General features: G+C 34.4%; 1 protein-coding gene across 11 annotated transcripts in view; it reads right to left on the bottom strand.

Annotated features, from left to right (window-relative positions):
* The window catches only part of nrm (neuromusculin), a 1,033,009-nt gene extending 1,008,305 nt beyond the window's left edge, over window positions 1-24,704 (bottom strand). For 4 of the 11 annotated variants that reach the window (XM_074171841.1, XM_074171842.1, XM_074171844.1 and 1 more), the window contains exon 1: window positions 24,145-24,703. In XM_074171841.1, the coding sequence (XP_074027942.1) occupies window positions 24,145-24,205 (61 nt within the window). In that variant the 5' untranslated portion in view covers window positions 24,206-24,703. Of the gene's footprint in view, window positions 1-24,144 lie in introns of all 11 variants that reach the window. The other 7 variants (XM_074171837.1, XM_074171836.1, XM_074171839.1 and 4 more) reach the window with 4 other exon arrangements.
* Between the last annotated feature and the right edge of the window lie 693 nt (window positions 24,705-25,397).

The following is a 25,397-nucleotide window of genomic DNA, read 5'->3' as shown; positions in this document are numbered from 1 at the left end:
ATTTGTAACTAAAGTTACTGCAGTTTCGTCCTATAAGGATATTTTCAAACGTATACATTAATGTTTAATGTATAATGTATAATCATGTGGTTAGCAAAATTCCATGAAGTATACTCAAAAACTTTAATGTAATGCAAAACGTAATGAACAGTAGAATACGAAAAAGAACTATGGATGTTAACGAAGTAGATGTTCAAAATATCCACCGCGAACGTCTTGGCAACATCCTAATCTCAAATAAAACTGATCGACCTAATCGCGAGCGTTATTCGTTTTTTTATGCCATTCAGATCTGAAGATTTAGTTTTGTATACAATGCTCTTCACATATCTCCATAAAAAGAGATCTAATTATGAAAGACCAGGTGATCGCGCTGGCCATATTCACTGGAACTTGAGGTTTCCTGGATCAGGACATAAATTTGCTAAACTTGGAATGACATCATTTTGAAGTAGTGCCAAATAATTATCGCCATTCCAGTTGCCCTCAATGAAAAAGAGACAAATGATATGGTTTCCTACAATCCCTGCCCAAACATTAACCTTTTGAGGGTACTGCGTGTGTTCTTCTCTTCCGTTGACCAGTAGCGGCAATTTTGCCGATTAGCATGACCATTAAAAGACAAAGTACACTCATCAGAAAACATAACGTCTTCTAATTGGATGATATTGTTATCCAACATGTCCATCATTTGCTCACAAAAATAAGTTCTTCTATCAAAATCGTCTTTCATGAGCTCCTGAGTAGGTATTAATTTATAGGGATGCATTTTATTCTCTTTTAATATTTTTACTATCGACGTATGGCTAACATTGAATGTAATGGATGCCTGTCTACTCGATGTATGTGGGTTTTTCTCAAACTCAAGCATCACATCTAATTTGAGTTCATCACTCATTGCATCTAACCATTTGTCAGACTTGAAGTTAACGAAATTTAAATCCAAATCAAAATACTGACAACATGCAAAACAAGTTGACAAGGCGTTGCAAACTAACGTTGTCACGGAAATGATTTACAGTTTTTACCATATAAAAAGAACATTGCTATGGTTTTTGCTTACTTTCTTATTATCAATACCTCAACATGAAAAAAGTCTTAAGCATATTTCAGTAAATTTTGGGTGTATTTTATCAAATTTTGGGAACCACATGATGTTAATTTATTTCATCCCAATTGTTGCAATAAACTTGAAAGCGATAACATTTTTGAATGAAAAGATCTTTCAAACGATATATCACAAGCCTATACATCCTATTTAAAAAATTGGGGATTCTACCTGTCATTCGACGGGGGTTGAAGATAGGGGTAGTATTTTTCCGTTGAAGTATGTCAATTATAATTTAAATTTGTTTCGGGATTTTGTTAAAACATGTACCGTAATCGAAATAATGAATTTATTCCATTTGGCTTTTACACACTGCATACATTATGTAAATATAAACATTAAATATTTGTAACTTAAGTTACTGCAGTTCCGCCCAATAAAGAGATTTTCAAACTTATGCAATAATGTTCAATATACCTATTCATTATACATTAATGTTTAATGTATACATTAATGTTTAATGTACCTACAAGTTTGAAAATGTCCTTCTAGAACGAAACTGCAGTAACTTCAGTTACAAATAAGAGTGGTAAAAAACATAGAAATTTTCATTTCTCATTTTTTATAATCAATAATACAATGGCCCATCATCGCGAAAATCTTGATAACTCAGATATTTAAAACAAGAATAACGGCGAAATAAAGTTTTGCAGATAAGTAGGGAAGAAAAATCTGAATAATACCACCCTCACTACATATTCGTAAAACAAAGTTTTATGTACGTTGCTTGGAATTTGACGATGTTTTCTTGCGAAGCCTGGGAGTTATTTTGCGAAAATATACAATATATGATGACAAAATCCGGTATACTAAATATTTTCTCACTGAAGAAGTGAATAATTTGTAGTACACACTTCTTGTATGTGATTGTCCATTTTTTACAATCAGTAATTTAATACGCCGAGGTTATTGCCATGTCCAGGTTGAGTCATATTTAGCAAGTAGTAACATTCCAAATATAATCTAATAGTAGTCTAGAAATTTATTTACATTTCTAACTTATTATTTGATATTTATTATTCACATTATTTCTTTTTTTATGATTTTGCAGAAGATATTTTTATCCGTTTTGTATAACAGCTTTTTCATTCACATATGATTTCAATAATTCTTGTAGATTTTGAGGAAAACTATTATTGCACTTCTAGTGAACATATAATTGTTTTTTGAGTATATCTGGATGACTTGTGATATACTGTTTGGAACCTTTGGTGTAGTAATGAATATTACCGGAGTTTTTTCCCAACACCAAATCGTGAGATATAAGGAACACATAGCACACTTAAAATATGGAAGACCTGAAAAATCAGCAGTCGCCCATCATATTTTGCAACAAAACCATTCCATAGACTTCAGTTCTTTAAGATTAGTTAGACAAATTAATAACAACAGGCAACTAGATGCCTATGAGAGTGTTGAAATAAGTAAACATAATAATATTATGAATAACGATAACGGACCAATACCAAATAGCATACTATATAGCTTGTTGAAATAATATTGTTGGGTTTACTGATTACTACAAAAAGACACATTGTAAATATATTTAGATAGGCAATATTGTGAAACTAATTTTATATAGCCGAAAATTGTTCTATATATAGCGGTAACATTTAAACATACATAAGGACATATTGTAAATAATAGAAAGGCCAATTGTAAAATTAATTTAGGGTGGTACACTTGTATGGGTGGTATTACTGATTACCTACCTGTATGATGTACCTGATTAGTATAAGTAGCTTTAGTTTTGAGTAGTTATTAGTTTTATCTTCATCTTGAAGATGATCACTTGGTGATCGAAACACGTGTCGAGGTGTAAAAATAACGATTTGGTGTTGGGAAAAAACTCCGGTAATATTTATATCTAGATGAGTCGTTTTCATTTATATAACTGACTTATATAATAAACGTGACTTATCTCGTGAAGTTCATCAGTAGATATTTTTCATTCATATTCCTTATATCTACTTTCGTGAAAAATTGAGTTTCTCTAAATGTGATTTTTTACTCCTCCCCATCCAAGAATACCATACGTTAGGAGAGATTGGACTCAATTTGTTCGAATATACTTATAAATGCGAAAGTCATTCAGTTAACACTCAATCATCTCTGTTCCTCCGTATAGATATATAGGTGCTTCTTAGGTCTTAGATGCGGAATAAGAAAGGATTTTCAAATATTCCAACTGTGGCGCCACCTGTGGGGGTAAAAGGGGCGCATTTACATGAAAATTGTTTTTCATCACTGTTTCTCCGTACCGTTATATTTACGGATGTTGAAATTTTGTATGTAAGTTTGTTTTGTGTTGGAGATGTGCGATAAGAAAATATTTTTTTAATATTCGAAATGAAGCGTCCCCCTAGGGATGGAAGGGACGCATATGAAAATTACATTTTTTTCACTGTTCCTCTGCACCAGGCTGAAATGTTGTATTTAGGTTCGTTTTATGTTACGAATTTTGGAATATTCCAACTGGTGCGCCGAAAAGTTTTGGATACATGGAATATTAATAATAATTTTAATTTCAGTAGCATACAACATATTTGCAAAATCATCATTCTTATCTAAAGATGCCAATCACGACAAATATATTGTTTTCTATATAATACAATATTGAGTTAAGAAAATGGTTATTAACCAATATAACAGTCCTTTTAGCTACACTCAATGAAAAAATATACAACATAATTTCAACATTCATAATTAAATCTGAAATATCAATATAAAACGTTGTAACTCAATTGATTTGGAAATTCTATGGAAAAATAAACTCCGATTTGATGCCAGGGGGAGGGGTTAAAATGGCATGTGTGGGTGATTTACATATTTAACTATGTTGAAACTGACATTTTGAAAGATGTTTTTTTTTCAATTCGGTAAGATATAGAAATATTAATCTATTTCATCAACTCTTTTATACCCCCACATATTTTATTTTATTTTATGGTGTTTTTGAAGTACTATACTTCCATTCAGGAAAGAAACTAATACAGCACAAAAATATTAAGATCTTGTAATTAAATTAGTATATGATGATATCAAACTGATATGATATGAATTTGAAGGGCAAAGAAAGTAGTTCCTTAATAATTTCATTAGATTTTTGAATGAATATATGTTTGTACCATTTCTATTCACCATTTATGCATGCTGAGAAAAATATGCATAAATGGTGGCATTTTTTGATATAGTTATGATTCACAAACACCTACTTGAAAACAGTAAATAAACTACAAATTGAAACGCCAGTTTATTGAAAACATGCAGAAGGACTACTTTCTATTAGATCAACAAGAGTTGGTAAACTCAATTTTGAAAAGCTGACCAACTAAAAGTTTACACAGTTTCGCAGTTGATTCCAGAAGTCTTTGTAATCTTCAGCCAACATAATATGAGAAACACAACAAATATATGTATATTTTTGCCGTTAATTTTTTTTTATTTCAACAACTTCAATATCTATAGAAGTATCGTTTCTGTACATGGGGATCTCGTAAACGATAAGAGATAGAGTGTGTATTCAATGATGTAAAAAAATCGAATAAAGCTCTTTTGGTTCTGGAGATGTACAGGAAAAACAAAAAAATCCCAAATAATTTGTTTGCCTATATCTTCTTTATTCGCAGACATATTGAAAATCTGTCCGCATGTTGGTATTGGCACTTGATGTGGGCTATCAGAATATGTCATGGAATCTTTTATACAGGGTGTCATCTGACTTGGGCCACCCCCATCTTTGAATTTTTAAATACCTGTATTTTTTTTGTAGTTTTTGTATTGCCGACATTCACTTCATACTGAGAAATTAAATTTAATTTTATATTTTAGGATGTTTCGGTAATATTTGATTATAATTGTGTGAATTATTTCTTTTTAAATTAAGGCCCTGGAAATTGGTTGGCCTGGTTGAATAAAAACACAATAGCAACTTTTACGTCTCCCTATGTACCGTAGAGTTTTTCAAGAGTTTTTTTTTCAATCTTAGGTACTTATTCATATTTTTTCCATTGCTCCTTGCTTTTTCTACAATGAACTTAGAATAAGAAAACCTTTTATTATTATCTGAAACATATCTATGACAAAAATATATTATATGTGTTTTGATGAGCATAAAAAGAAATGATAGCAATAATAACATCTGAAACGAACACTATAATTGTGATGAAAATTGAAATGAAGCAATTTATACACACAAAAAAATCAATGTCGTAATAAATGTTTGAATTGGAGTCCTTCCATTTCGAAACAAATAATGGGCCAATAAGATGGCCTGCAAGATCACCAGATCTTACTATTTTGGACTATTTCCTATGGGGGATAGTGAAAAATAGGATTTACGCTGGCAGAAAGATAGAAAATGTGGAAGACTCGAAATTGTGGATTTTGAATGATTTCGCAACAATGCATCAAATAAGTGTATTAACGACAATAAATAATATGAAAAACCAAGTTCAAAAATTAGCTCCAATTCGAACATTTATTGCGCCATTAATGTTTTTGTATATATAAATTACTTTATTTCAATTTTCATTACAATTATAGTGTTCGTTTCAGATGTTATTATTGCTATCATTTTTTTTTCTGCTCATCAAAACACATGTAATATATTTTTGTTATAGATATGTTTCAGATATTCATAAAAGGTTTTCTTATTCGAAGTTCATTGTAGAAAACGCTCAGAGCAATGGAAAACATATGAATAGGTACCTAAAAATGACAAAAAAACTGTTGGAAAACTTTACGGTACATAGGGAGACGTGAAAGTTGCTATTTTGTTTTTATTCAACTTAGTCAACCAATTTCCAGGGCCGTAATTTAAAAGGGAATAATTCACACAATTATAATCGAATATTACCTAAAAATCAGTGAATATAAAATTGAATTTCATTTCTTAGTATGAAGTGAACGTCTACGATCCAAAAACTACAATAAAAATACAGGTCCGTATTTAAAAATTCAAAGACGGGGGTGGCCCAAGTCAGATGACACCCTGTATAAAAGATTCCATGACATATTCTGATAACCCACATCAAGTGCCAATAGCAATATGCGGGCAGATTTTCAATATGTCTGCGAATAAAGAAGATATAGGCAAAAAAATTATTTGAGATTTTTTTGTTTTTCCTGTATATCTCCAAAACCAAAAGAGCTTTATTCGATTATTTCACATCATTGAATAGGTCTCTAAAATACGCACCTTTGCCACAATTTAACCGACACTCTATCTCTTATCGTTTACGAGTTGCCATGTACAGAAACGACGAGCATTATCGTGCATTAGGTGGAAGTTTTCACCAACAGCACCAGCAAACGGACGGACGATAGGTAGAAGAATGGTGTCGAGGTACTGTCGAGCTGTGAGGAAGCGATTTGGAAAAACGAGATCGGTTCTGCCGCCGATCATGATTCCGCCCCATAGCATTACTGTACCACCTCTGTATGTGTGGACTTCCTGGACGTGTATCAAACGTTCATTATTTCCAGGTTGTCTCCACAGTCTTACTCGACGAGAATCTGGATGAAATCCAAATCTGGATTCGTCTGTAAACAAAACTGTGGCCCAATCATTTGCATCCCAGTTTTGATGTTCTTGACACCACTCTAATCTTCTACCGCGATTGCCTCTCGACAAAGGTGGACATCTAAGTGGCCTTCTGTTGTGGAGATCTACTTCATGCAGTCGATTTCTGACAGTATCACGACCAATGGTTACCTGGTGCGTCTACTGCAACACGTTAACCAACTCAGGTGCTGTGATTGTCGGTTGTCTTCTTGCGGTTAAGACCAAAAATCGGTCTTGAACTGCAGTTGTAGCGCGTCCTCGCCCTGGATGTTGTTTGGCTGGACTGCCAGTTTCACGGAAACGCCGCCACAGTCGACTGATAACACTTTGGGAGACCCCCAAACGAAGAGCTACATCATTTTGTTGCATGCCACCTTGAAGAAGCCCTACAGCTCTATTCATCTCAGCCAATAGTAAGTGATGGCGTTCCATGTTAAAGCACAATATTTCCAGTTTAATTGCTGAGCAAGAATTGCATAGAATGTATAAACTCGACACTTTCAGATTATTCATTTTAGCCGAAAACCTACAGTTTGTAAAAAACTTGATAAAAGATTGGTTACCGTTTTTGCAGGCTTTGTTCAACTCATAGAAATCTACAGGGTGGTCGAGTGTACCAATTTAATCGAAATTAAACGACCTCATGCATTTATTTTTATGATATTTAGTATGTTATAAAAATATCCCTAGACTTTTCCGATGTGTGTATATGATAAATAAATGTAGAAATAGGAAACAAGAATATTCTCCATGTAATGGCAGGTCATTAATTCACAATGGTAAATGATATTGGAAAAAAGAAAACGTAAAATGACCCTTTCAGTCCATCAAGAGGTAAAACATTAAATTTCAATTTGGGGTATTATTTTATCAGAGGAAAACTTGGTTCTTAGGGTACGTCAAACGTCGAACATTCTTCTCAAGTTCATTGTAGTGTATGTACTTACTAAATCATTGCGAGGCTGACTTTCGATTCTCGTTCAGGAACACAAGTTTACTGCCCCGATAAAATCTCACAACAAAGGGTTAATTCGAGCAGATATTCAAACTCCACTCCACGGATGACGAGTCTTATTATATTACTCTCTCACTCCACTTCATGAAAGTTAATAAGCTGGGGGGTTTGAGTAATTCAATCAGCAAGAAAATAATGCACGTTATAATACCGGTTACATTTTTCGAGTTTTCTTCGATTGTGCCAAGTCCCGTCGAATCAACTATGGCAAATGCACTGTTCAGTGGTTCATAATAATTGAACGTTTGTTGTTACATTGTAATGGTGTACATATTGGTCTAGTGATTTCCATTTATAAATAAAAACTTTCAATAAATAGAAGAGTTTCATGTAAAAAATTGAAGGTTTTGGGTCTGCAGCTACGTACATCAGCAACGAATGAATAATAAATGTTTATATATTCGCGCAACTAATTCAATTGAGCGCATTGAAATTGCACTGAATAATATCAAAAAAATATCTAGAATATTATCCACTAGTTTAATTATTACAACATCTAATTTTGTATACATCTGATTCGTTTTATTTCAATTAGGAGTGATACGATTTCTACAATATAAGAAAATAAACTTTCACGGCTTTCAGGCCATGGTCGAATGGAACCTGTAATATCAAACGTTTCGACTGCTACTGTGGCGGATATCATCAGTGGTATTTACGTAGACTTCGAGATATCATTAATGATGGCTGGTAAAGTAGCAGACGAAACGTTTGGATTTTGTTAACTTGTCAACGACTCAATTCAGTCAACTTTTTTAAACTTGTATAATTTCCAAGGCATGAGAATAAAATATACAAAAACTATTTCTATATGTTCTACGAAATAGATGTCTTTGGCCCAAGTAAATCAGTTGCTGATTTTCTTTGGAGAACACAAAAAACAATCCTTTGAAATCTATAAGACAGAGGTAGTGCAACTGACAAAAAAAGTCAAACTCTTTTTTTTCAAGGAACACATATCCCAAACCATGAAACTTTGGTTTACTATATCTGTTTAAAATCTGTTTTTCCATTAACCAGCTGTCGCACCTCTACGAACGACAACCCTCGGAAGTCGAAACTTGTGCGAGCTAAGGATGAACGAGGTCTTACCGTTTAACGTGTGATTCCTAACACGGGTTGGACGATAGCAAGTAAAAACCGATCGTTCAGACTGGGGCTTGAACCAACGACCAACACGGCAGTCAATTCGAGTGAGTGAACAAAGCACCCACGTCGAACCGACCGGCCACCAACCGACTTATATGAATATTAAAAAAAATATTTTGAGTGAAAAATATTTGAGAACTTTCTACTGTTAGAAAATTGGAGAGAACCCAAAAACTGAAGTCAACCTGAATAAAGTCGCTGGCAACAGTTAGTATCTAGATATATCAATAATCCTCGTTATAGGTTTCCCCCAACAATAAATAAACTTTATCTGATCGAGGTTTCGATTCTCATCGATAAATCCGTCTAAGTAGATAAATAAAAATAGGCAAAATTTTAAAAAATCAGTAATTCTTTCATTGGATGTAAGGATGACGGTGTTCCATCTAAGTGAAATTTTACCTCTTTCATTTACTATATTGCGTAGCAATCCTGTGAAAGATATCTGATTCAATTCAATAATAAATGTTTGAAATACAAACTGAATAGAGAAAAGTGTTTTTCGGATATTTCATTTTTATATAAAATTAGTTGTTTCTTTCGTGTAATTCAATGTTCACATAAAGGCTTTTCGAAAGGGCTGTTTCGAGAGACCTTTTTTTCCAGTTTGTGTCTAAAACTTACTCCTCTGCATGATCTACACTTCTTCGTTTGGAGTTTTTGAAATTGATTGCTTTCTTCCTTTCTTTGGAAGTTCTTCACATTTTTTTGTATAAAGATGAAGAAGTATGACGCTAATATCTTTCTTTCCCAAAAATAAATCTCTCCTAAACCTTTTCAATTTAAATTTTCACAAACAATAATTGAAACATATTATTTTTTGGAGAATTAGTTATTGATTTTTTACTAGAAAATATTCATTCAATATGAACCAAAACGTTACTTGGAAATCGAAAACAAATTCCTCAGTTGATTGTCTAGAATGATTGAAGCACAAAAAGAATCCTTAGTAAGAGAGTATCGATATCCTTTAATCCAATAAACACAATTTGTCTCAACTGGTAATCTGAAAACTAATTATATTAACAGTGTGTCCCTTAATAACCGACCAAAACTGAACAGAGAAGTTCACTAATTCCGTTTGATATAGGAACTTTCTGTTCCGTGTTACGAAAGTTTCCAACGAAGATTCCAAAACAATGAAATAAAGAATATTGCAACTAGAATAAAAAACCAACTATATCTTACGCTGCTCTTTTCACAATTCGTATATTTTCTCCTGATTTATTCGATAGATGTCGAAATGAATTTAAAATTCAAATGTGTAATATATCAAAGTTTTTGTGAAAACGAATTTTTCATTTCCTACTTCCCCATCTTAAAACATTCGATGCAGTGGAAATTTATATTAATTTGTTGCCATTCCGCCATTCCGTCAGATAGGCAGATTTTGGTGTTTTTTGTTAAAAGCTTTTATTTAACTTGACTTTTATGTATGTTAACAAATCTTGTAAGTTTAACCTTAAATTTTTCATGTTGGTCCAGAAACGATGACAATGCATGTTGAACGTGACCTGATGCTGCTGCCAGGATCGACTCCGTACGAGATCTCCTCAGCGGTAAATTGCAGGGACACGAAATTTTGTATACGCATTGGTTCATAATAGGCAGTTGGTAGGCCCACCATGAAATAGATGCCACATCCAGGGTTGGCTTCAATGAAAAAATATATTTCTAGAAAAAAATTAAATCAAGCTTTTACCTTTAAATACCTACTTCACGACTCTAAAAAAAAGACAATAAATGGTGTAGTAGGTTGCAAGAACCCATATTTATTTGCATTGTGAAAAAATATTTATTATCTACCACCCTCTAAGTTCCCAGAGTAAGAGGGTCCATCACGCAATGTGAGCAACAGGCACAAGAGGCATACCATGACTTGTGTAATTTGGTGAGATGGGCGTCATTAGCCTTGGTCTGCAACCGGTCTAGGAGAAGGAAAACTCTAAAATCAAACCCGTAACGGTGTTTCGTCAGGCACGAGTAAGCTCTAAGCTGAAAAAAGTGGCGCATCTTTCACCAAATTACCACCCAAGTCAAGGTGAGGCCGTGCCGAGGGCTGAGTGGCATCAGGGTGTAAAATGATGTCGTGAACGTACCACCTCAGGGCACCGAAACGCACCCTGTTGTATATTACCTCTTACCCTGCTAAACGAAGCTCTGGGAGGGTTGTCAAATATTTCTTCGGTACTCGTGGGAAAACTATGGGAAATAAATAAATATCAACACAAAGGAAAAGAAGGTTAGAGAAAGAGAAATTGAATCGAAATGAAAAACTTGCCAATGAAAGAATTAACTTGAAACGCCAAAGGCCTCCTGATAGAAGAATTAGACTGTTCGAAATATAACTGGGAATCGGCCATGTAAAAATGACGCCATCAATGAAATGAATAGACTAAGAAATATAACAAGCTAATTCTTCTATAAGGTATGCTGGAAGATGAGGTACCTACCTACTTCTATAGAATATAGTTTATCCTAATAATAGTTTTCCCCCTTCCTTAAGTTGTTCTGTTGAAAGACTCTCCGTTTTATAGATGGACTTTCGTATTGATCGATAACTATCGATTGAAACTAAAAAATATAAAATAAAATAATGATAAAAAAACATTAAAACAAGATTTTATTTGAGTGCCCTAAAAAGATCAAAATAAAATTTTAAATCACTTTAACAACCTTCATTTATGACTTTACAGAATTGAAATTATAATAAAAGCTTGTCGCGATAATTTCAATTTGTAAATGAAATTTTGTAATTAGGTAGGCAACTACTAAACTTGTAAGCAATTCATAATATTTGTAATTAAATAAAAGTGCCGTGAATGTTTAAAATGTGGAACTAAAGTTCCACAACAACCTTGAATAACTTTTTTGCACACATAGGATTTATCGGGTTTGAAATTTATTGCAGTACCTAGCTGATCTGTCAGAATGTTTCTTAATTTAAATTTCTTCTGACTGAATATGTAGAGATTTCTTCTAGGCATCGCGACGAGCTTTCATTATAATTTCAATTCTGTAAAGTCATAAATGAATATGGTTAATGTGATTTAAAATTTTATTTTGATCTTTTTAGGGCACTTAAATAAAAGCTTGCTTTAAAAGTTTTTTATCATTATTTTTATTTATTTATAAATATCGTTGCATCCACCACAAGGGTTACTAGCAACATAGAAAAATATATATAAACATATATTCACATACATAACATTATCATTTACAATAGTATTTTTACAAATTTAAATAACATTGGAATAAGGGAGGTTGTCTGGTATTTGGGATTTCACAATTTGTTGAGTAAATCAATTTCAGAAAGGAATCAGAGGATATTTATATATATATATATATATATATATATATATATATATATATATATATATATGTTAAAATGTAAAACCTCAATGATCTTCAGCTCGCATGAGTTTGTACTTTTTATGGTTGTCATTTGTAGGGGGTGACGGCTGGTTATTGAGAAAACAGATTTTATTATATTTTTTACAACTGTTGTTTGTGGAAAAAATCATAAAAAGCAATGAAAATTCTGATTGTTCTGTTTGCTTCATTATTTCAGAAGCTTTGGCGACTTATGGTTGACCAGTGCTTGGAGCCATCATTATTTTTGGAATATTTCAACAGATTTGTTATTTTTCAAGTTTTTAAAACTTCCTGAAAATTGACACATTTATCACAAGGTAAACTGCTTTGATTTTCAAAAAAAAGGAACTCCACACATGAATAATGATGTTGCCACGTAGTCATAGATCCAGTAAATTGATGGCAATCTAGATTACAAGAAGAAAAATGGCGTAATAATTGTGGCTCGCAGGTCACATTACTACTGCCTTCACCATCGCAAATTGTAATTGATGATTGTGGTCTAACGAGCACACGCGTTCAAATTGGGTAAATTATGAAATCCTTTGAACTAATTGAGTTTCAGATGCTCCATGAGCCATATGTTTCCGGTGAACTCTGCCATCGAATGCATTGCATTTTGATAAATTAACATCAGCCGGTGAACTGACCCATATATTTGAAAATGACAAACGAGCAGTAGGTTGAGAGAAGAGTTATACCTAGTAACATAATCTTTTCAACAATGTTTTTGAGCTAAGTGATAATTTTCAAATGTATTGTTATACCTCCTAAAACATGTTCTTACACACGTCTACTGTTTCTATATAGCAGTAGAACAAGTAGAATTTGAAATAATTTTTTTCATTTTTCCCAAAATTATATCTGTTTACCGGATGACAACGAAATCATTGTAGACGGAGTCATTCAATTCGATATTTTTATTGATAAAACAGTTGGAAATTTATACATAGTTACCAGAAGATACCCAAGTCAACAATCCACTAATCCACGTACTTTTTCCTATTTTCAAATGATATTTTTTACTTCATTCATCTCGAAAATCTTGATAGGAAATTATATTTCTTGAACATTGACATCGAAGAGTACTTCTCTTCCTAGAAAAAAATGTCTGAGAAACAGCTTGTCGAAACTAGGAAGATAATTCTATCTTTCTCTCTACCTCCCTCCCTCACACAGTCTCCTAACCGGGCATCTTAGAGGAGGTCCTAAGCCGAGACTTTGAAGTCACTTCCTAGAAATAACAATTTGTACTATGCTTCATCTTTTCTGCGCTAGTAGAAGTGTTGAAGCTGCTCTATATCAATGTGAGTTGATAAGTACAACTTGTCAAATCTAGGAAGCGACTTCAAAGTCTCGGCTCAGGACCTCCCTTAAGATGCGCTTTCGTTAGGAGACTGTGTGAGAGAGAGAGGGATAGAATTCTCAAGTGTCTTCCTAGTTTTGACAAGCTGTACTTACTCACAAGATGCTGTACAATCAAAGAGGAATTTTTGCAGAAGATGGTTCTCAGGGGCTTGAGATGTGGTGAACATACCACAAGTTAGTATAATCAGGGGATAACAAGACTAATTTCTACGCTATGTAAATATTTTTGCATGTATTTAGATTCTTGACAAATCATTACCTTACACTGTATCAATTCTTAGTATTTTGTTATTGTTATTCTATTATTGACCTGTTTTCTACCTGTAATTACTTAGGAATGTGACGAAAGGGCTTTCAGAAATACTAGGAATTGATTTATTGTCCCTCTTTATATGAGGTTATGATTTGTTTAGATGTCAATAAGAGCAAAAGCATAGCATAGAAATTAGTATTAGTCATATCCAAATGATGCTAACTTGGTTAGCGAAACGCGAATCATCGACGAACAGTATTTTTGTTCTAGTGTTAAAAATGTAATATCGTGGTTAATAATTTTCTGGAAGATCAAAGAATATTAGAATATACATTGAAAATTTCAAAACTGTGTTTCTAGAGAAGCCAGAAGTGACCAGTAGGTGAAAAATGTGCGAAAACTCTCCTCTCCACATACTATTCATGTTTACCAGATCTCATTTTGATATGCTTATAGACTCGTTGATACTTGATACATTGAATTTTAATATTAATATAAGTTACAAAAAGAATTTGAAGCTTTATAACTTCTATTTAATAATATGCGAGCGCTTTCGACAGCTGGTCGTGCTGTCATCATCAAGGCTCTACTCAATCTGAACGTGTCAACCTCTTGTTTGTCCTTTTATGCGGTCCGAACGCCTTAGTGCAGGTACTTCAGGTACTTTCGGTAAATTTGCCTGTACTTGGGTTATACCAGGTAATATTCTTTGTGTTGGATCTTCTCTAGGTTTACTGTTCCTAGGATTGTGTATTGTTTTATGCAATATACAGGGTGTAACTGAATAAGTGTAAAACATTTTAGGAGGTGATTCCTCATCGAAAAAAAGATAGGATCTTTCATATAAAGAAACTTCATTGGAGCGTCCCTTGTTGAGATACAGCCCCTTAAAGGAGGTACATAAAATTTGTATAACAATTTTTTTCACTGAAAAGCACTGAAAAAATTACAATATTGAAATTAACCTGGCGTTTTGTACTACCAAAAAGACAATTAGCCAGATATTTATTTGGTTTACCCCATGGTTGTAAGGGGTGGAAAACGCAACCCCTAAAATGTATTACCAATGTAACTTTTTGTCTTATTATTTGCTTACCATTTAAAAATTTATTTCCGATAGCCTGTTTCATTCTAAACAATACAGTAAAAAATAATTTCACGAACAACTACAGAGATACATCGTCATAAATGCGAACTGGATTTATTGTTATTTGGTAGTTAGTACCTGCATTAAACGACTAAAGGATGGATGTTTAAGTTTTCCCAGATGTCCATTCGGTTTCCCTTATTGACTTGTTTTATGAATTTTATGTTCTCTGGTGGGGGGGAAATTATGTTTGTTTTGTATGGCCCCACCAGAGAATATAAAACTCATAAAACAAGTCAATAAGGGAAACCGTATGGACATCTGGGAAAACTTAAACATCCACAAATTTAACAGTCATAATTCACTCATCGAGGAACAAATACAAATCAAAACACAACAAGACCTAACATTCAATATATTACACAATCCTAGGAACAGTAAACCTAGAGAAGATCCAACAGAAAGAATACTACCTGGTGTAACCCAAATACAGGCAAATTTACCTGAATCACCTGCACTGAGGCGTTCGGACCGCATAAAAGGACAAACAAGAGGTTGACACGTTCCGTTTGAGTAGAGCCTTGATGATGACAGCACGACCAGCTGTCGAAAACGCTCGCATATAATCAATTAGGAGTTATAAAGCTTCAAATCCTTTTTGTAACTTATATTAATATTAAAATACTGAAAATAAAGGAAAATTAGTTGCATCATTCAAAATGAAATATTGAAGTAAAAAAAAATATAACTTGAGAAAACAACTCAGTCGTTGCTAAGGCTTTGAGATATAACCTTCAACCTCGCAGTCAACGCACATACTGATGATGCCTACCGCAGTAACCGACGAAACGTTTTGTATTCACCATACCACGGCCTGGTAGCCCGGATTTTGTTCCCTATAATCGCGACTTCGGTCATGAATCTTATTAAAAAATCCAAATTCAAAATATTTTTCCGTTGTATTTTGTGCACGGGTATAACTTCACACCCATAATTTTCATTTGTGATATAACAAAATCCTCTGAAATAAAAAAAGGCTTCCTCACAAGTGAAGAAGTGTATTTTCTCTAAGAGTCGCTACATCGCCAAGGGATTCCAGCAGCCCCTAGCGTGGGCTTATTCAATCAGAAATTCTTTTGGAATTCGAAAGAATTAACAACATGTGCCCCACGGTCACTTGCCTCTGGTCTGACACACATTTTATTTCAGGATATGAAACGAAGCTACGTGAATTACCGAATCTAAAATTAAATGTCTAATTTTAACTCAGATTTTTGAAGAACAAACAACACACTGGCGTCTTATTTATTAAATGAATATTTGATCCGTTATGATTATTAGTTTATTCCTGCACTTCTTAAAATAGGTTTGCACAATTGTTTCAAAATAAATTTCTCATAATTATAGTTAATTTTGTTGATTCCCAACACCTCTAAAAGTTGAACGGAAGGTACCTACAATCATAGATGATTTTTAATCTGAGTGAAAAAACTGTCTGCAATACTCTTTCAAACATGAGTGATGTACGGGTTCATGAACGAATCTATGACCATGAGTTTGTTTTTTGATTGTTGTAGCACATATTGTGTCAATATAGTTGATGAAATGTACATCAAACATCAGATATGGTCATTCATTATCAATTAGAATACACAGCAAATATTGCCAAAAATACATATTCATTTAACATCCATTGATTCTCAGAAGTGCGTTTTTAACTTGTCAATCAAAAATTGAAATGAAGTTTGCTCTGCTTTTCGGGTTGTTCCAAAAAAACTAATGATTCGATGTCTTTCATCCAAGCAATATATTTTATGGAGACTACATTCCAAGCAAAAATCGTTAGGTTAACACCTGGTCGACCTGATAATGAAAAATTGTTTCCCTTTGATTTGGATGGAGATCGTTGAATCCAAAAGACATGTAGATGACATAAAAATACTAACGTCTCAGTGCAGCTATTGACTCTATGTTGGCGCCAATTTTTAAGGAAATATCACCATCAATGATTATGCAATCTCAGATTTAGACCAAGGCACCTATGAAAAGTTAATACTTCGAAACCATTTGTCGAAGATCCTTGCTTCCTATCAATAACCATTCACTAAATATATGACGTAGCAAATCTGTGTTTCTCGGATGATTGTAAGTGGAATTCTAAGCATCTCTCCGTATATGCATTTGGAAAATTTGGTGGGTTGTTCTAGGTTTCACTAACAGAAAGTATCTAACATATCAAATCCCATATTTAATTATTCAAAGGAAACTATTTTGTCGAGTCATAGTTCATGATTGTATGACGACTATACTTTTAAATATATAAGGTAGTTTTTGGAAAAAAAAATTGCCTTTTTACATCGAATAGGCTTTTTCTTCTACTTTGTATCTTAAATAAACTTCTGTAGAGAGTTTATTTTGAACTTAAGTGCTTTCTTCTCTCCATCGGAAGACTCCCACATTTTTCATAAATATAGAGAATTATAAACCCAAAAAGCTTCACCTAAAAAAAAATCAATGGAAGAACTACATAATAAAGTAGATGTCCGTACTTGCCGTAAAACTACATTATTCCAGCTTTGTCACTGCAAGGCAGTGTAGTGTAGTTAGGATGTTTCTCTTACATAAGTTTTTTATACATCATTAGGAGCGATAAGTTCATAGGAAATCAAATACAAAATGGAAGATACCTACATTTCTCAAATATTAAATCTGATAATTCACTAAAAGTGTCCACTATATTGGTTGTATAACAACAATATCAATTGTTTACACACAAGTAACCCTATATGGAATAACTAGATTCTGAAAAATGTATTTTCAATAAAAAAAATATCGGAAATTCTTGTTATCGAATTTTGAATTCGAAACGACGATCTCTGCTTCAAGAAAATAAACGGGAGTAACGGAAAAGAAGCAGGATAGGTATAGAATGACAGGAGAATGACTGTACTTTTGAGCCTAAGAAGACAAAAGACAGGCCACCACACAGTTCCACGATTGGACAGTGAAAGCCGCCCCTGCTGATGTTGGCGAGTGACTCTCCACTCAACAGTTTCTATGCAAGCAAATGTCTAATTTGTCGGGAACCTCCTGAAAAAAGTTCATGAGAAAAACACGTTAGAGTAATTCTTGGCGTGAATTATCTTATCCAATTTTTCCATGAGCTGAGCACCAATGGAAGATATCCAATAAATAATAGAATAACCCTTACATCATAGCTGGTCTTATTATTTGTTTGTAAATAAGCAACTTGTCAACACTGAGCTTGCAGTTCCGTGCAATGAGCGGATGATATGTGCTTTTTATCGCCGCAGCCGTTCGTTGGATCGCCAGGCTCAGATTCTCCTGAAAATGCAGGCGTATATCCAGGATGACTTCCAGATATCGCGCGCTTCCCTGCTCATCAACGCTTTTGCCTTTGATTCGCGACTACCAAAGGATCTTCACGTCGGTAAATTCCTTCGTGAAGTTGACGAACTCAGTTTTCGATGTGGTCATCTCAATTCTGTTCCTGTCAAAGTACGGCACGATCATCCTATCGAGGTGGATCTTCAGTTCCTGTTAGCCACTTCGCTCGTAATGTGCGTAATGAACGTAAATTGCCGTATCGTCCACATAGATACCCACATTCGTTCGCGAGAACATGGGAAAGTTGTGCGTGTACAATGAGTACACATGCGGTGATAGGCAGGATCCCTGTAGGACACCTGCTTTCATTGGGTAATGTGCAGATATGGTTAAGTCCACTATTATATGAAAAGTTCGGTTGTTCAGGTAGGATTCAAAAATCATCACGATTGAAGGTATGCCTGCCGACCACATTTTGGCGACAAATCCTCCCGTCTATACTGCGTCAAAGGCTGTCTGAATGTCCAGCAGGACCATAACTGTATTCTTCCCTTGATGGAAAGATTCCTTTATCCCTTGAACAACTCGGATCAATTGCGAGGTCGTGTTCCGTCCTCGCCGGAACACGAATGCTCCTCCGGGATAAGTTTCATCTTCTCCGGCAGGCGAATCTCAGCAAAACTTTATGGACGCCCTTCGCGACCGTACTGTGCAGCGAGTTCTAGCTATAACTATCAATCAGATATCTAGCTTTACCGGCTTGTAGATGGGCACCATCTTCATACGCTTCTAAGTGATTATCCAGCCTTTTACTCATCATCCACAACCTCTGCTTCGAGTGCCATTTGCTCGTCATATTACGCTACAAAAGTATGTAAGAGGCAGTTACAGTTGATGTCGCATTATTTGAACTGATTTTTTGCAAATATATGCTTCTTGTTAACGAAATAACCGCAAACCCCAGATTCTGAATTTACTACTTCGATATATATTTTTCATTTCAACTTCTCTGAATAGTCCGGTCAAATTAGACTAAAAAATAAGAGTGAAAGTACATAAATTTACAACAAGCTGCAAATGCGTGTAATTGTTCAAAACATAGCTGAGAATAAGATTTCAAAATTCCGAATGGAATAGGCCTACTGGGAAAACCACGTTAAAAAAACGCGCTAAGTACACAACCTCATAGGTGGCGTGGAAACGTGTGCATATAATGACGATAACAACTTTTACAACTTTTTGACTCGTCGTATCTCAGAAAGTGTAGCTCTAAGTAAAAAAAGTATTGATACATTTTTGGTAGAGAATTTTATGATCTACAATTTTTATCTGTGGTTATTTTATGATTAAACTTACCGTTTTCCTGAAAATCGCGAAAAAACAATTTTTTTTCGAGATTTCTGACCTTTGACCTCGAATAAATTTTTTTCCAGGCATCGCAATCATTCGGATTTTTTAAATCTCATTTTCAACTATGTTTTGAACAATTACACGCGTTTGCAGCTTGTTGTAAATTTATGTACCTTCCAATGTCTAGATTGAGCGGATTAGAAATGCCTTCTTCAGATTCGTCGTTATCTATCAAGTGTAATTGTTTCAATTGTTTCAAATGTCTTGTTTCGAAGGAAGATAGTGCACAATTTTGTTTAATTTTACAGATCTGAATTCGAAGAATATGTCTAATAACACTTTATGTATTTGAGCCGCTAGATAAAAAGTATGCTTTAGAATACGTTATTGAATTTCCAGAAATTGTAATTTTTATAAGAAAACCTCAAATTAACTGTGCTCTTGATACATCTATTTATCTATCTATCAACTGTCTATACTACAAAATTTTAATTGGCGCTCCGGGGCGACTTTGATTCCAGTGGCGCATTTGCTTTTTCAGCTGCAGGAAAACCCGGAAAAACCTGCAGCACCACATCATCTGAAGATCTTGATCTACCAATGTCCTCTCTCTTATAAAACAAAATGTAGGGTGTCTCCAAAGACTCCAATAGATTCAATGCATCGCCAGAACACTTCGTGACACGACTATCGTCAAACTTAAACCAGTCCGTTTCGTCTTTGACCAAGGCGTACCTAATAATAACCAAATTCAACGCCAGAACCACAGTGTACAATGACTGCATGAATATTATAATAGTGGTCTGCTAGATTGAAATGTTCATCTATTTCGAACCTTCCAAAGAGTTTCTTGCTTCTGTCAGAGGTTGACTCTTGTTTGAAGATCATCATATTTTAAATATGAAAGTTTATGAGGATGTATGTTTGTGGTTCTCTCACAACTAAACGACTGAACGGATTTAGATGAAACTTCATATAAATACAGCTTTCACATCAGAATAACATATAGACAACAAACAAAGGTTTTGTGTAATTTTGGTCACAATATAACGATATGTATTAATTAGTTCGGAAAAATTCGTCCGCGATAGCATATATCTATATCTACCTCTTATGTGATGGCCACTATATGCAAAATATTGAATTGCGCGTCGCGTCTACTGTAAGACGACGGGGGACATTGGATGGGAGTAGAGGGGCGGTGTAAGTAATGAAGCGCCATCGCCGAGAACACGACCCGAACGCGACAGACGCGTTGTAACTATTTGTTTAAAATGGTCTGTCACGAAACTTAATGTGACAAACCAAATTCTACGCGGACGAAGCCGTGGGTAACAACTAGTTCTCCCGTATCTCACAAAAATGTCGCCCGTTACTAAGTTCCATGCTTCTTGTCACTCGCACTAGCGAAGCATCGCACCCTGACACGGCATACGAGTGGTAAGAATATTTTATTCGGATTTCAAAGAACGTCCGGAATCTCGCCTCCGCATAAAACCATTTCCTCGCAGAGGAAAACTCCTACAACTTAAAGAATAACATTTGCATTCGAGTGGGGCACATACGTACACACTGTAAACAAACACGAAGCTTGCTCACGTACACCATTACCTGAATATGTGACGACACCCGCTGAAATCAGAATCAGGAGAGAGCTGGTAAAATTACTTTTTCCGGAAGTTTTTCCGTTTCACTGTACCTACAGCATATTTCATTTGAAGAAAATAGTTTATATTGTGTCAACTTTTAAGTAAGGATTGCTGCATTGATTTAGATCACTAATAATTCAGTAATTGATGATGCCAGAGATTCCTTTTATGGACTTGATGCTGTAAGTTATTGAGAAAATTATCTGGAAACTTTCTAGAAAATTTACCCCGGTTCTAATTTAGATATCAACAGATCGAACACCGTGAATTGAAAGTACTTGTGTACGCTGTTTCGACTCGCCAAGGTCTCATCGGTGGTGCTAGACTGAAAAGCCCTGTTCCAAAAAGTACAAACCTGAATGTGAAGGTGGTTCTGCCATCAAGCAGGCAGAATTAAATAGAAGTCATCCAGTTTTTAGAAATTCCGAACTCACAATGATTTTCGGTTTAGTTCAAGTTTTTTCGTCGTCTTCTTGAACAATTTTTTGACCCCCGTTTGATTTGATTATTTGGGCGACTACTTCAGATGCACACGGTGGAAGCTCAAATAATTTTTTGGTATTATTCTTCAATTGTGGAAGAAATAAAAATTCAATAAGAATATTTGACTTCGATTCCCCTTATACTCGATTCTTGATTTTTTATTCAAATATGTAACCGTTTGAAAACCAACACAGCAGATCGAAGAGGTGTGGGAAACTGAGACCAAAAAGAATCTAAAATTTAGTTTTAGATTTATCCCATACTCAAAGAGTATTTCTTGAAAATCTGTTTTGATTTCACCGTGAGCCACTAAGGTACTCATAGAATATTCACTTAAAAAGACGAGCAAAAATTATTGAATGGGGTAATGAAGGAGTCTAAAATGAACCTAAAAGTAGGTATTGTATATTCCAAATTTACAAAAATGAAATGATTTTGGTTCAGTTTTGGTATGAAAAATATTTTCTCCCATTCCACGTGTGCCTGAGGTAGTCCCCATATATGCAAATTCAGAATTTCCAAATCAAGTATTTCGATTTTGTGTTTCCCAGTTTGGATACACAAATTAAATACATAACAAGTAGCAAATCGGAGGGCAAACAAATACACAACTCAATTAATTATAGGCCCTGAAGAAGCTTCCCATTAGAAGCGAAAGCTTGGCAAAGTAGAGCAGAGTTTTGATTTTTGATATTTGAATTCATAAAGGGTTTTCATTGATAAATCAACAATTTTGAATCGGTTTTTTATTTTCATTATCGGATGCATAAGTAATTACTGTGTACTTGTGATGCACTGTTTAGAACCTTTGGTGTAGTAATGAATATTACTGAAGATGATTACTTGGTAATCGAAACACGTGTCGAGGTGTTAAAATAGCGGTTTGGTGTTGGGAAAAAACTTCACTAATATTCAGTTATTACTGTGGTTGATTGTTAGAACTAGACAATAAGTTTATGATATGAGAAATAGTATGCATACGTTTACGAATGAAAATTAGAAAGATATCTAGAGAAAACTACATCGATTCTTGTTCCATGTCTTGTGATAGGCTCATTTCGGTTATTATTGATTTGTAGTTCTAATTTATCTTGTAGAAAGTTTACAAGAGATGTCCACCTTCGGACGCGAAATTAACATTAGTGGCAACGTACGATAGTTTTCTCCTAATTCTTCAGAGCCTACTCGACAGTAAATGTGTGCTCGCACCTTTCTCTCTCTCTTGCCCCTACAGTAATATACGGAACATAACTCTCTCTCTTTTTATCTTCACTAACTTATACCTCCCTCTCAACTTCCGTTCGCCTCGCCCGATCACACTTTTCGTAATGATATCGTCACGCAATCGCCAGCTTACTCTCCAAGTCAAGCGCGCGTAGTTTTACTTTATTAAAATATTAGAGGATTATTTTGCCCTATAGTGTCATTACTATTACTGATTACTAATTTCTACTCATTATCTTGAACAAAGTTACAAAAAATTCAATTCTACAATATTTTATGGAATAGGTCGGTTTTTATATCAGGAGTGCTCATACCGCCATATTTTCCACAAGTAACTAAATTCGGAGCGTCATCAGTACTCAACAAAACGATTCAATTTCGGTTATTTATTTTGACATGTATTATAAACAATGATTTCATGCCGATTTGCTATGACGATTTTCGGATTCTTTCAAATCAAAAAATATTTCGGTAGTTTCCTAGTAAACCAAACTACTACAGGTACTGGAAAGTGTTCCAAAATGTTTTTTTTAGAAGAAGATGAAATATTCATTTGGGAAATAAAGTTTTTGGCTTTCTACTACTCCATCTCGATACAAAAAATGTGGGAATCTTCCTAAGAAAGGAAGGAAGTAATCAATTTCAAAATAAGTGACTCTATACATGGATGTGTAGATCATGCAAAGAAGTTACTTTCAGGTGGAGTAGTAGAAAGCCAAAAACTTTATATCCCAAAAAAATAAGTCACTCCTAAAAATATAAAGGTCTCTATATCTAAAGAAATATTCATATTCAACGAAAAATGTTCGTTTTGTTTATTTCACGAATAAAACGGAAACAGTTTACCAACCGAAAATAATAAGTATGTTTAAAAAATTTCAATTTCAAGTTAAATTCTTTCGTTGGTATGCTAAGTTAATCTAAGGTTTGGCGTAGTCGGTCATTTATCATTTCAAGTATAGACAATTTCATTAAAATTCACAGTGTTTTCTGAAATTCAACTTGTTTCGGTTACAACTTCAGCACTTGAAAAACAAATGTTTGTTCATTTTTCAAATATCAGAAGATGACTAGTTGGTGTACAAATTATTTGTGGTTCATTTTCTTCTATTAAGAAATCATGGAAAATATATATCGTTCCATAAATCATTTCCGCAGTTAATCATTACCTGAAAATATGAAGGAGCCGGCTGAAATGAAGATGAAAACCAGACTTCTGAAAACTTCCATCTCGAAAGTTTTTAGGGATCAACTACACTCTTGCTGCGATTTATATCGAGTCGAAATTTTTCCACATTTAACCCACGTGATCCCAACTCCGGTCCCATTCACATTATTGTTTTATGTGCGAAACTTGTTTTAACGGCGTCTACTTCCTTGGTTTTGCTACGAATGTCTGTATTTTACTTTTATTCGAAAAGTTTCGACTTGCCGAGATTCTATTTTAAAACTATTTCGTATTCGAAGTTCCTGGTATATTTAGAAGTTCGTAACGGCTATAAGCTTCGATGATCTAACTGAAAATCCAAAATTAATGTCAATCTCCGAAAGAAGGATATCGCTCGAGGATAGTCGAAAAGGGACACGACGAATTATTTAAGGGATCACTCTGGCTCTGATCTAGCGCGAAAACGTGGCTCACTGCGATCTCTGGCGAGAGAAAATACGGCGTCGCTTCGGCGTCTGACTCGGCGTCGGTTGCAGGACTGAACGAATCGCAGTCGATTGCCCGAACTCCCGCATAAAAGGACTCCCAAACTAACCTGCACAATTTACACATGCGCTTCGAATTAACAGGTGCCTGGTTCTGAGTTCGCATATACATACAGGAGTACGTTTTTATCGGCGGGACCTTCGGTAGGATATGATTAGGGATGATAAAAGAGTTATTAAAACATAAAATCTGTAATTTGGGTTGCTACGAGGGGCATTCTAGATTATTAATTTTACAAGAAATGCCAGTACTTGGTTCTCGAAAAAAACCTGTAGCTTAGAAGGTCTAGGGTTAATTTATTATTTAGTCATTAGAGTACTGGCAAAATTGGATAGATAGATATATATATAGATGTCCAATAGATGTCCAAGAGAATACTATCTTATTGACAAAGCTTATTGAAAAATCTAGTTTTTCAACAATAGATTAGAGAGCGGGCAAATTAAGTTGCAGGTAGTGGTTCCACTAGTTAATTACCGAAAAATCAATTAGGATAATAATCATTTAACAAACAAAGTCCACATCGGACAAAAAAACTTTAGGTATATAAACAGCTAACCCTTGTCTTTAGATTCAGTATCAATTTGCTTCTCCTGAAGATGCTAACCTTGTTAGCGAAACGCGCGTCGAGTGCAAAAATATCAGTTTAGTGTTAGGGTAATTGATCTCTAGAGGAAGTTTTCAACTTTCACACCAAAGGGTCCAATC

Source organism: Leptinotarsa decemlineata, unplaced genomic scaffold (assembly GCF_025532065.1).
Source record: "Leptinotarsa decemlineata unplaced genomic scaffold, Ldec_3_MD MMD2_tig00000035_RagTag_RagTag, whole genome shotgun sequence".
Lineage (NCBI taxonomy): Eukaryota > Metazoa > Arthropoda > Insecta > Coleoptera > Chrysomelidae > Leptinotarsa > Leptinotarsa decemlineata.
Note: the sequence above shows the minus strand (reverse complement) of the source record. Positions and strands in the feature narration are given on the sequence as shown.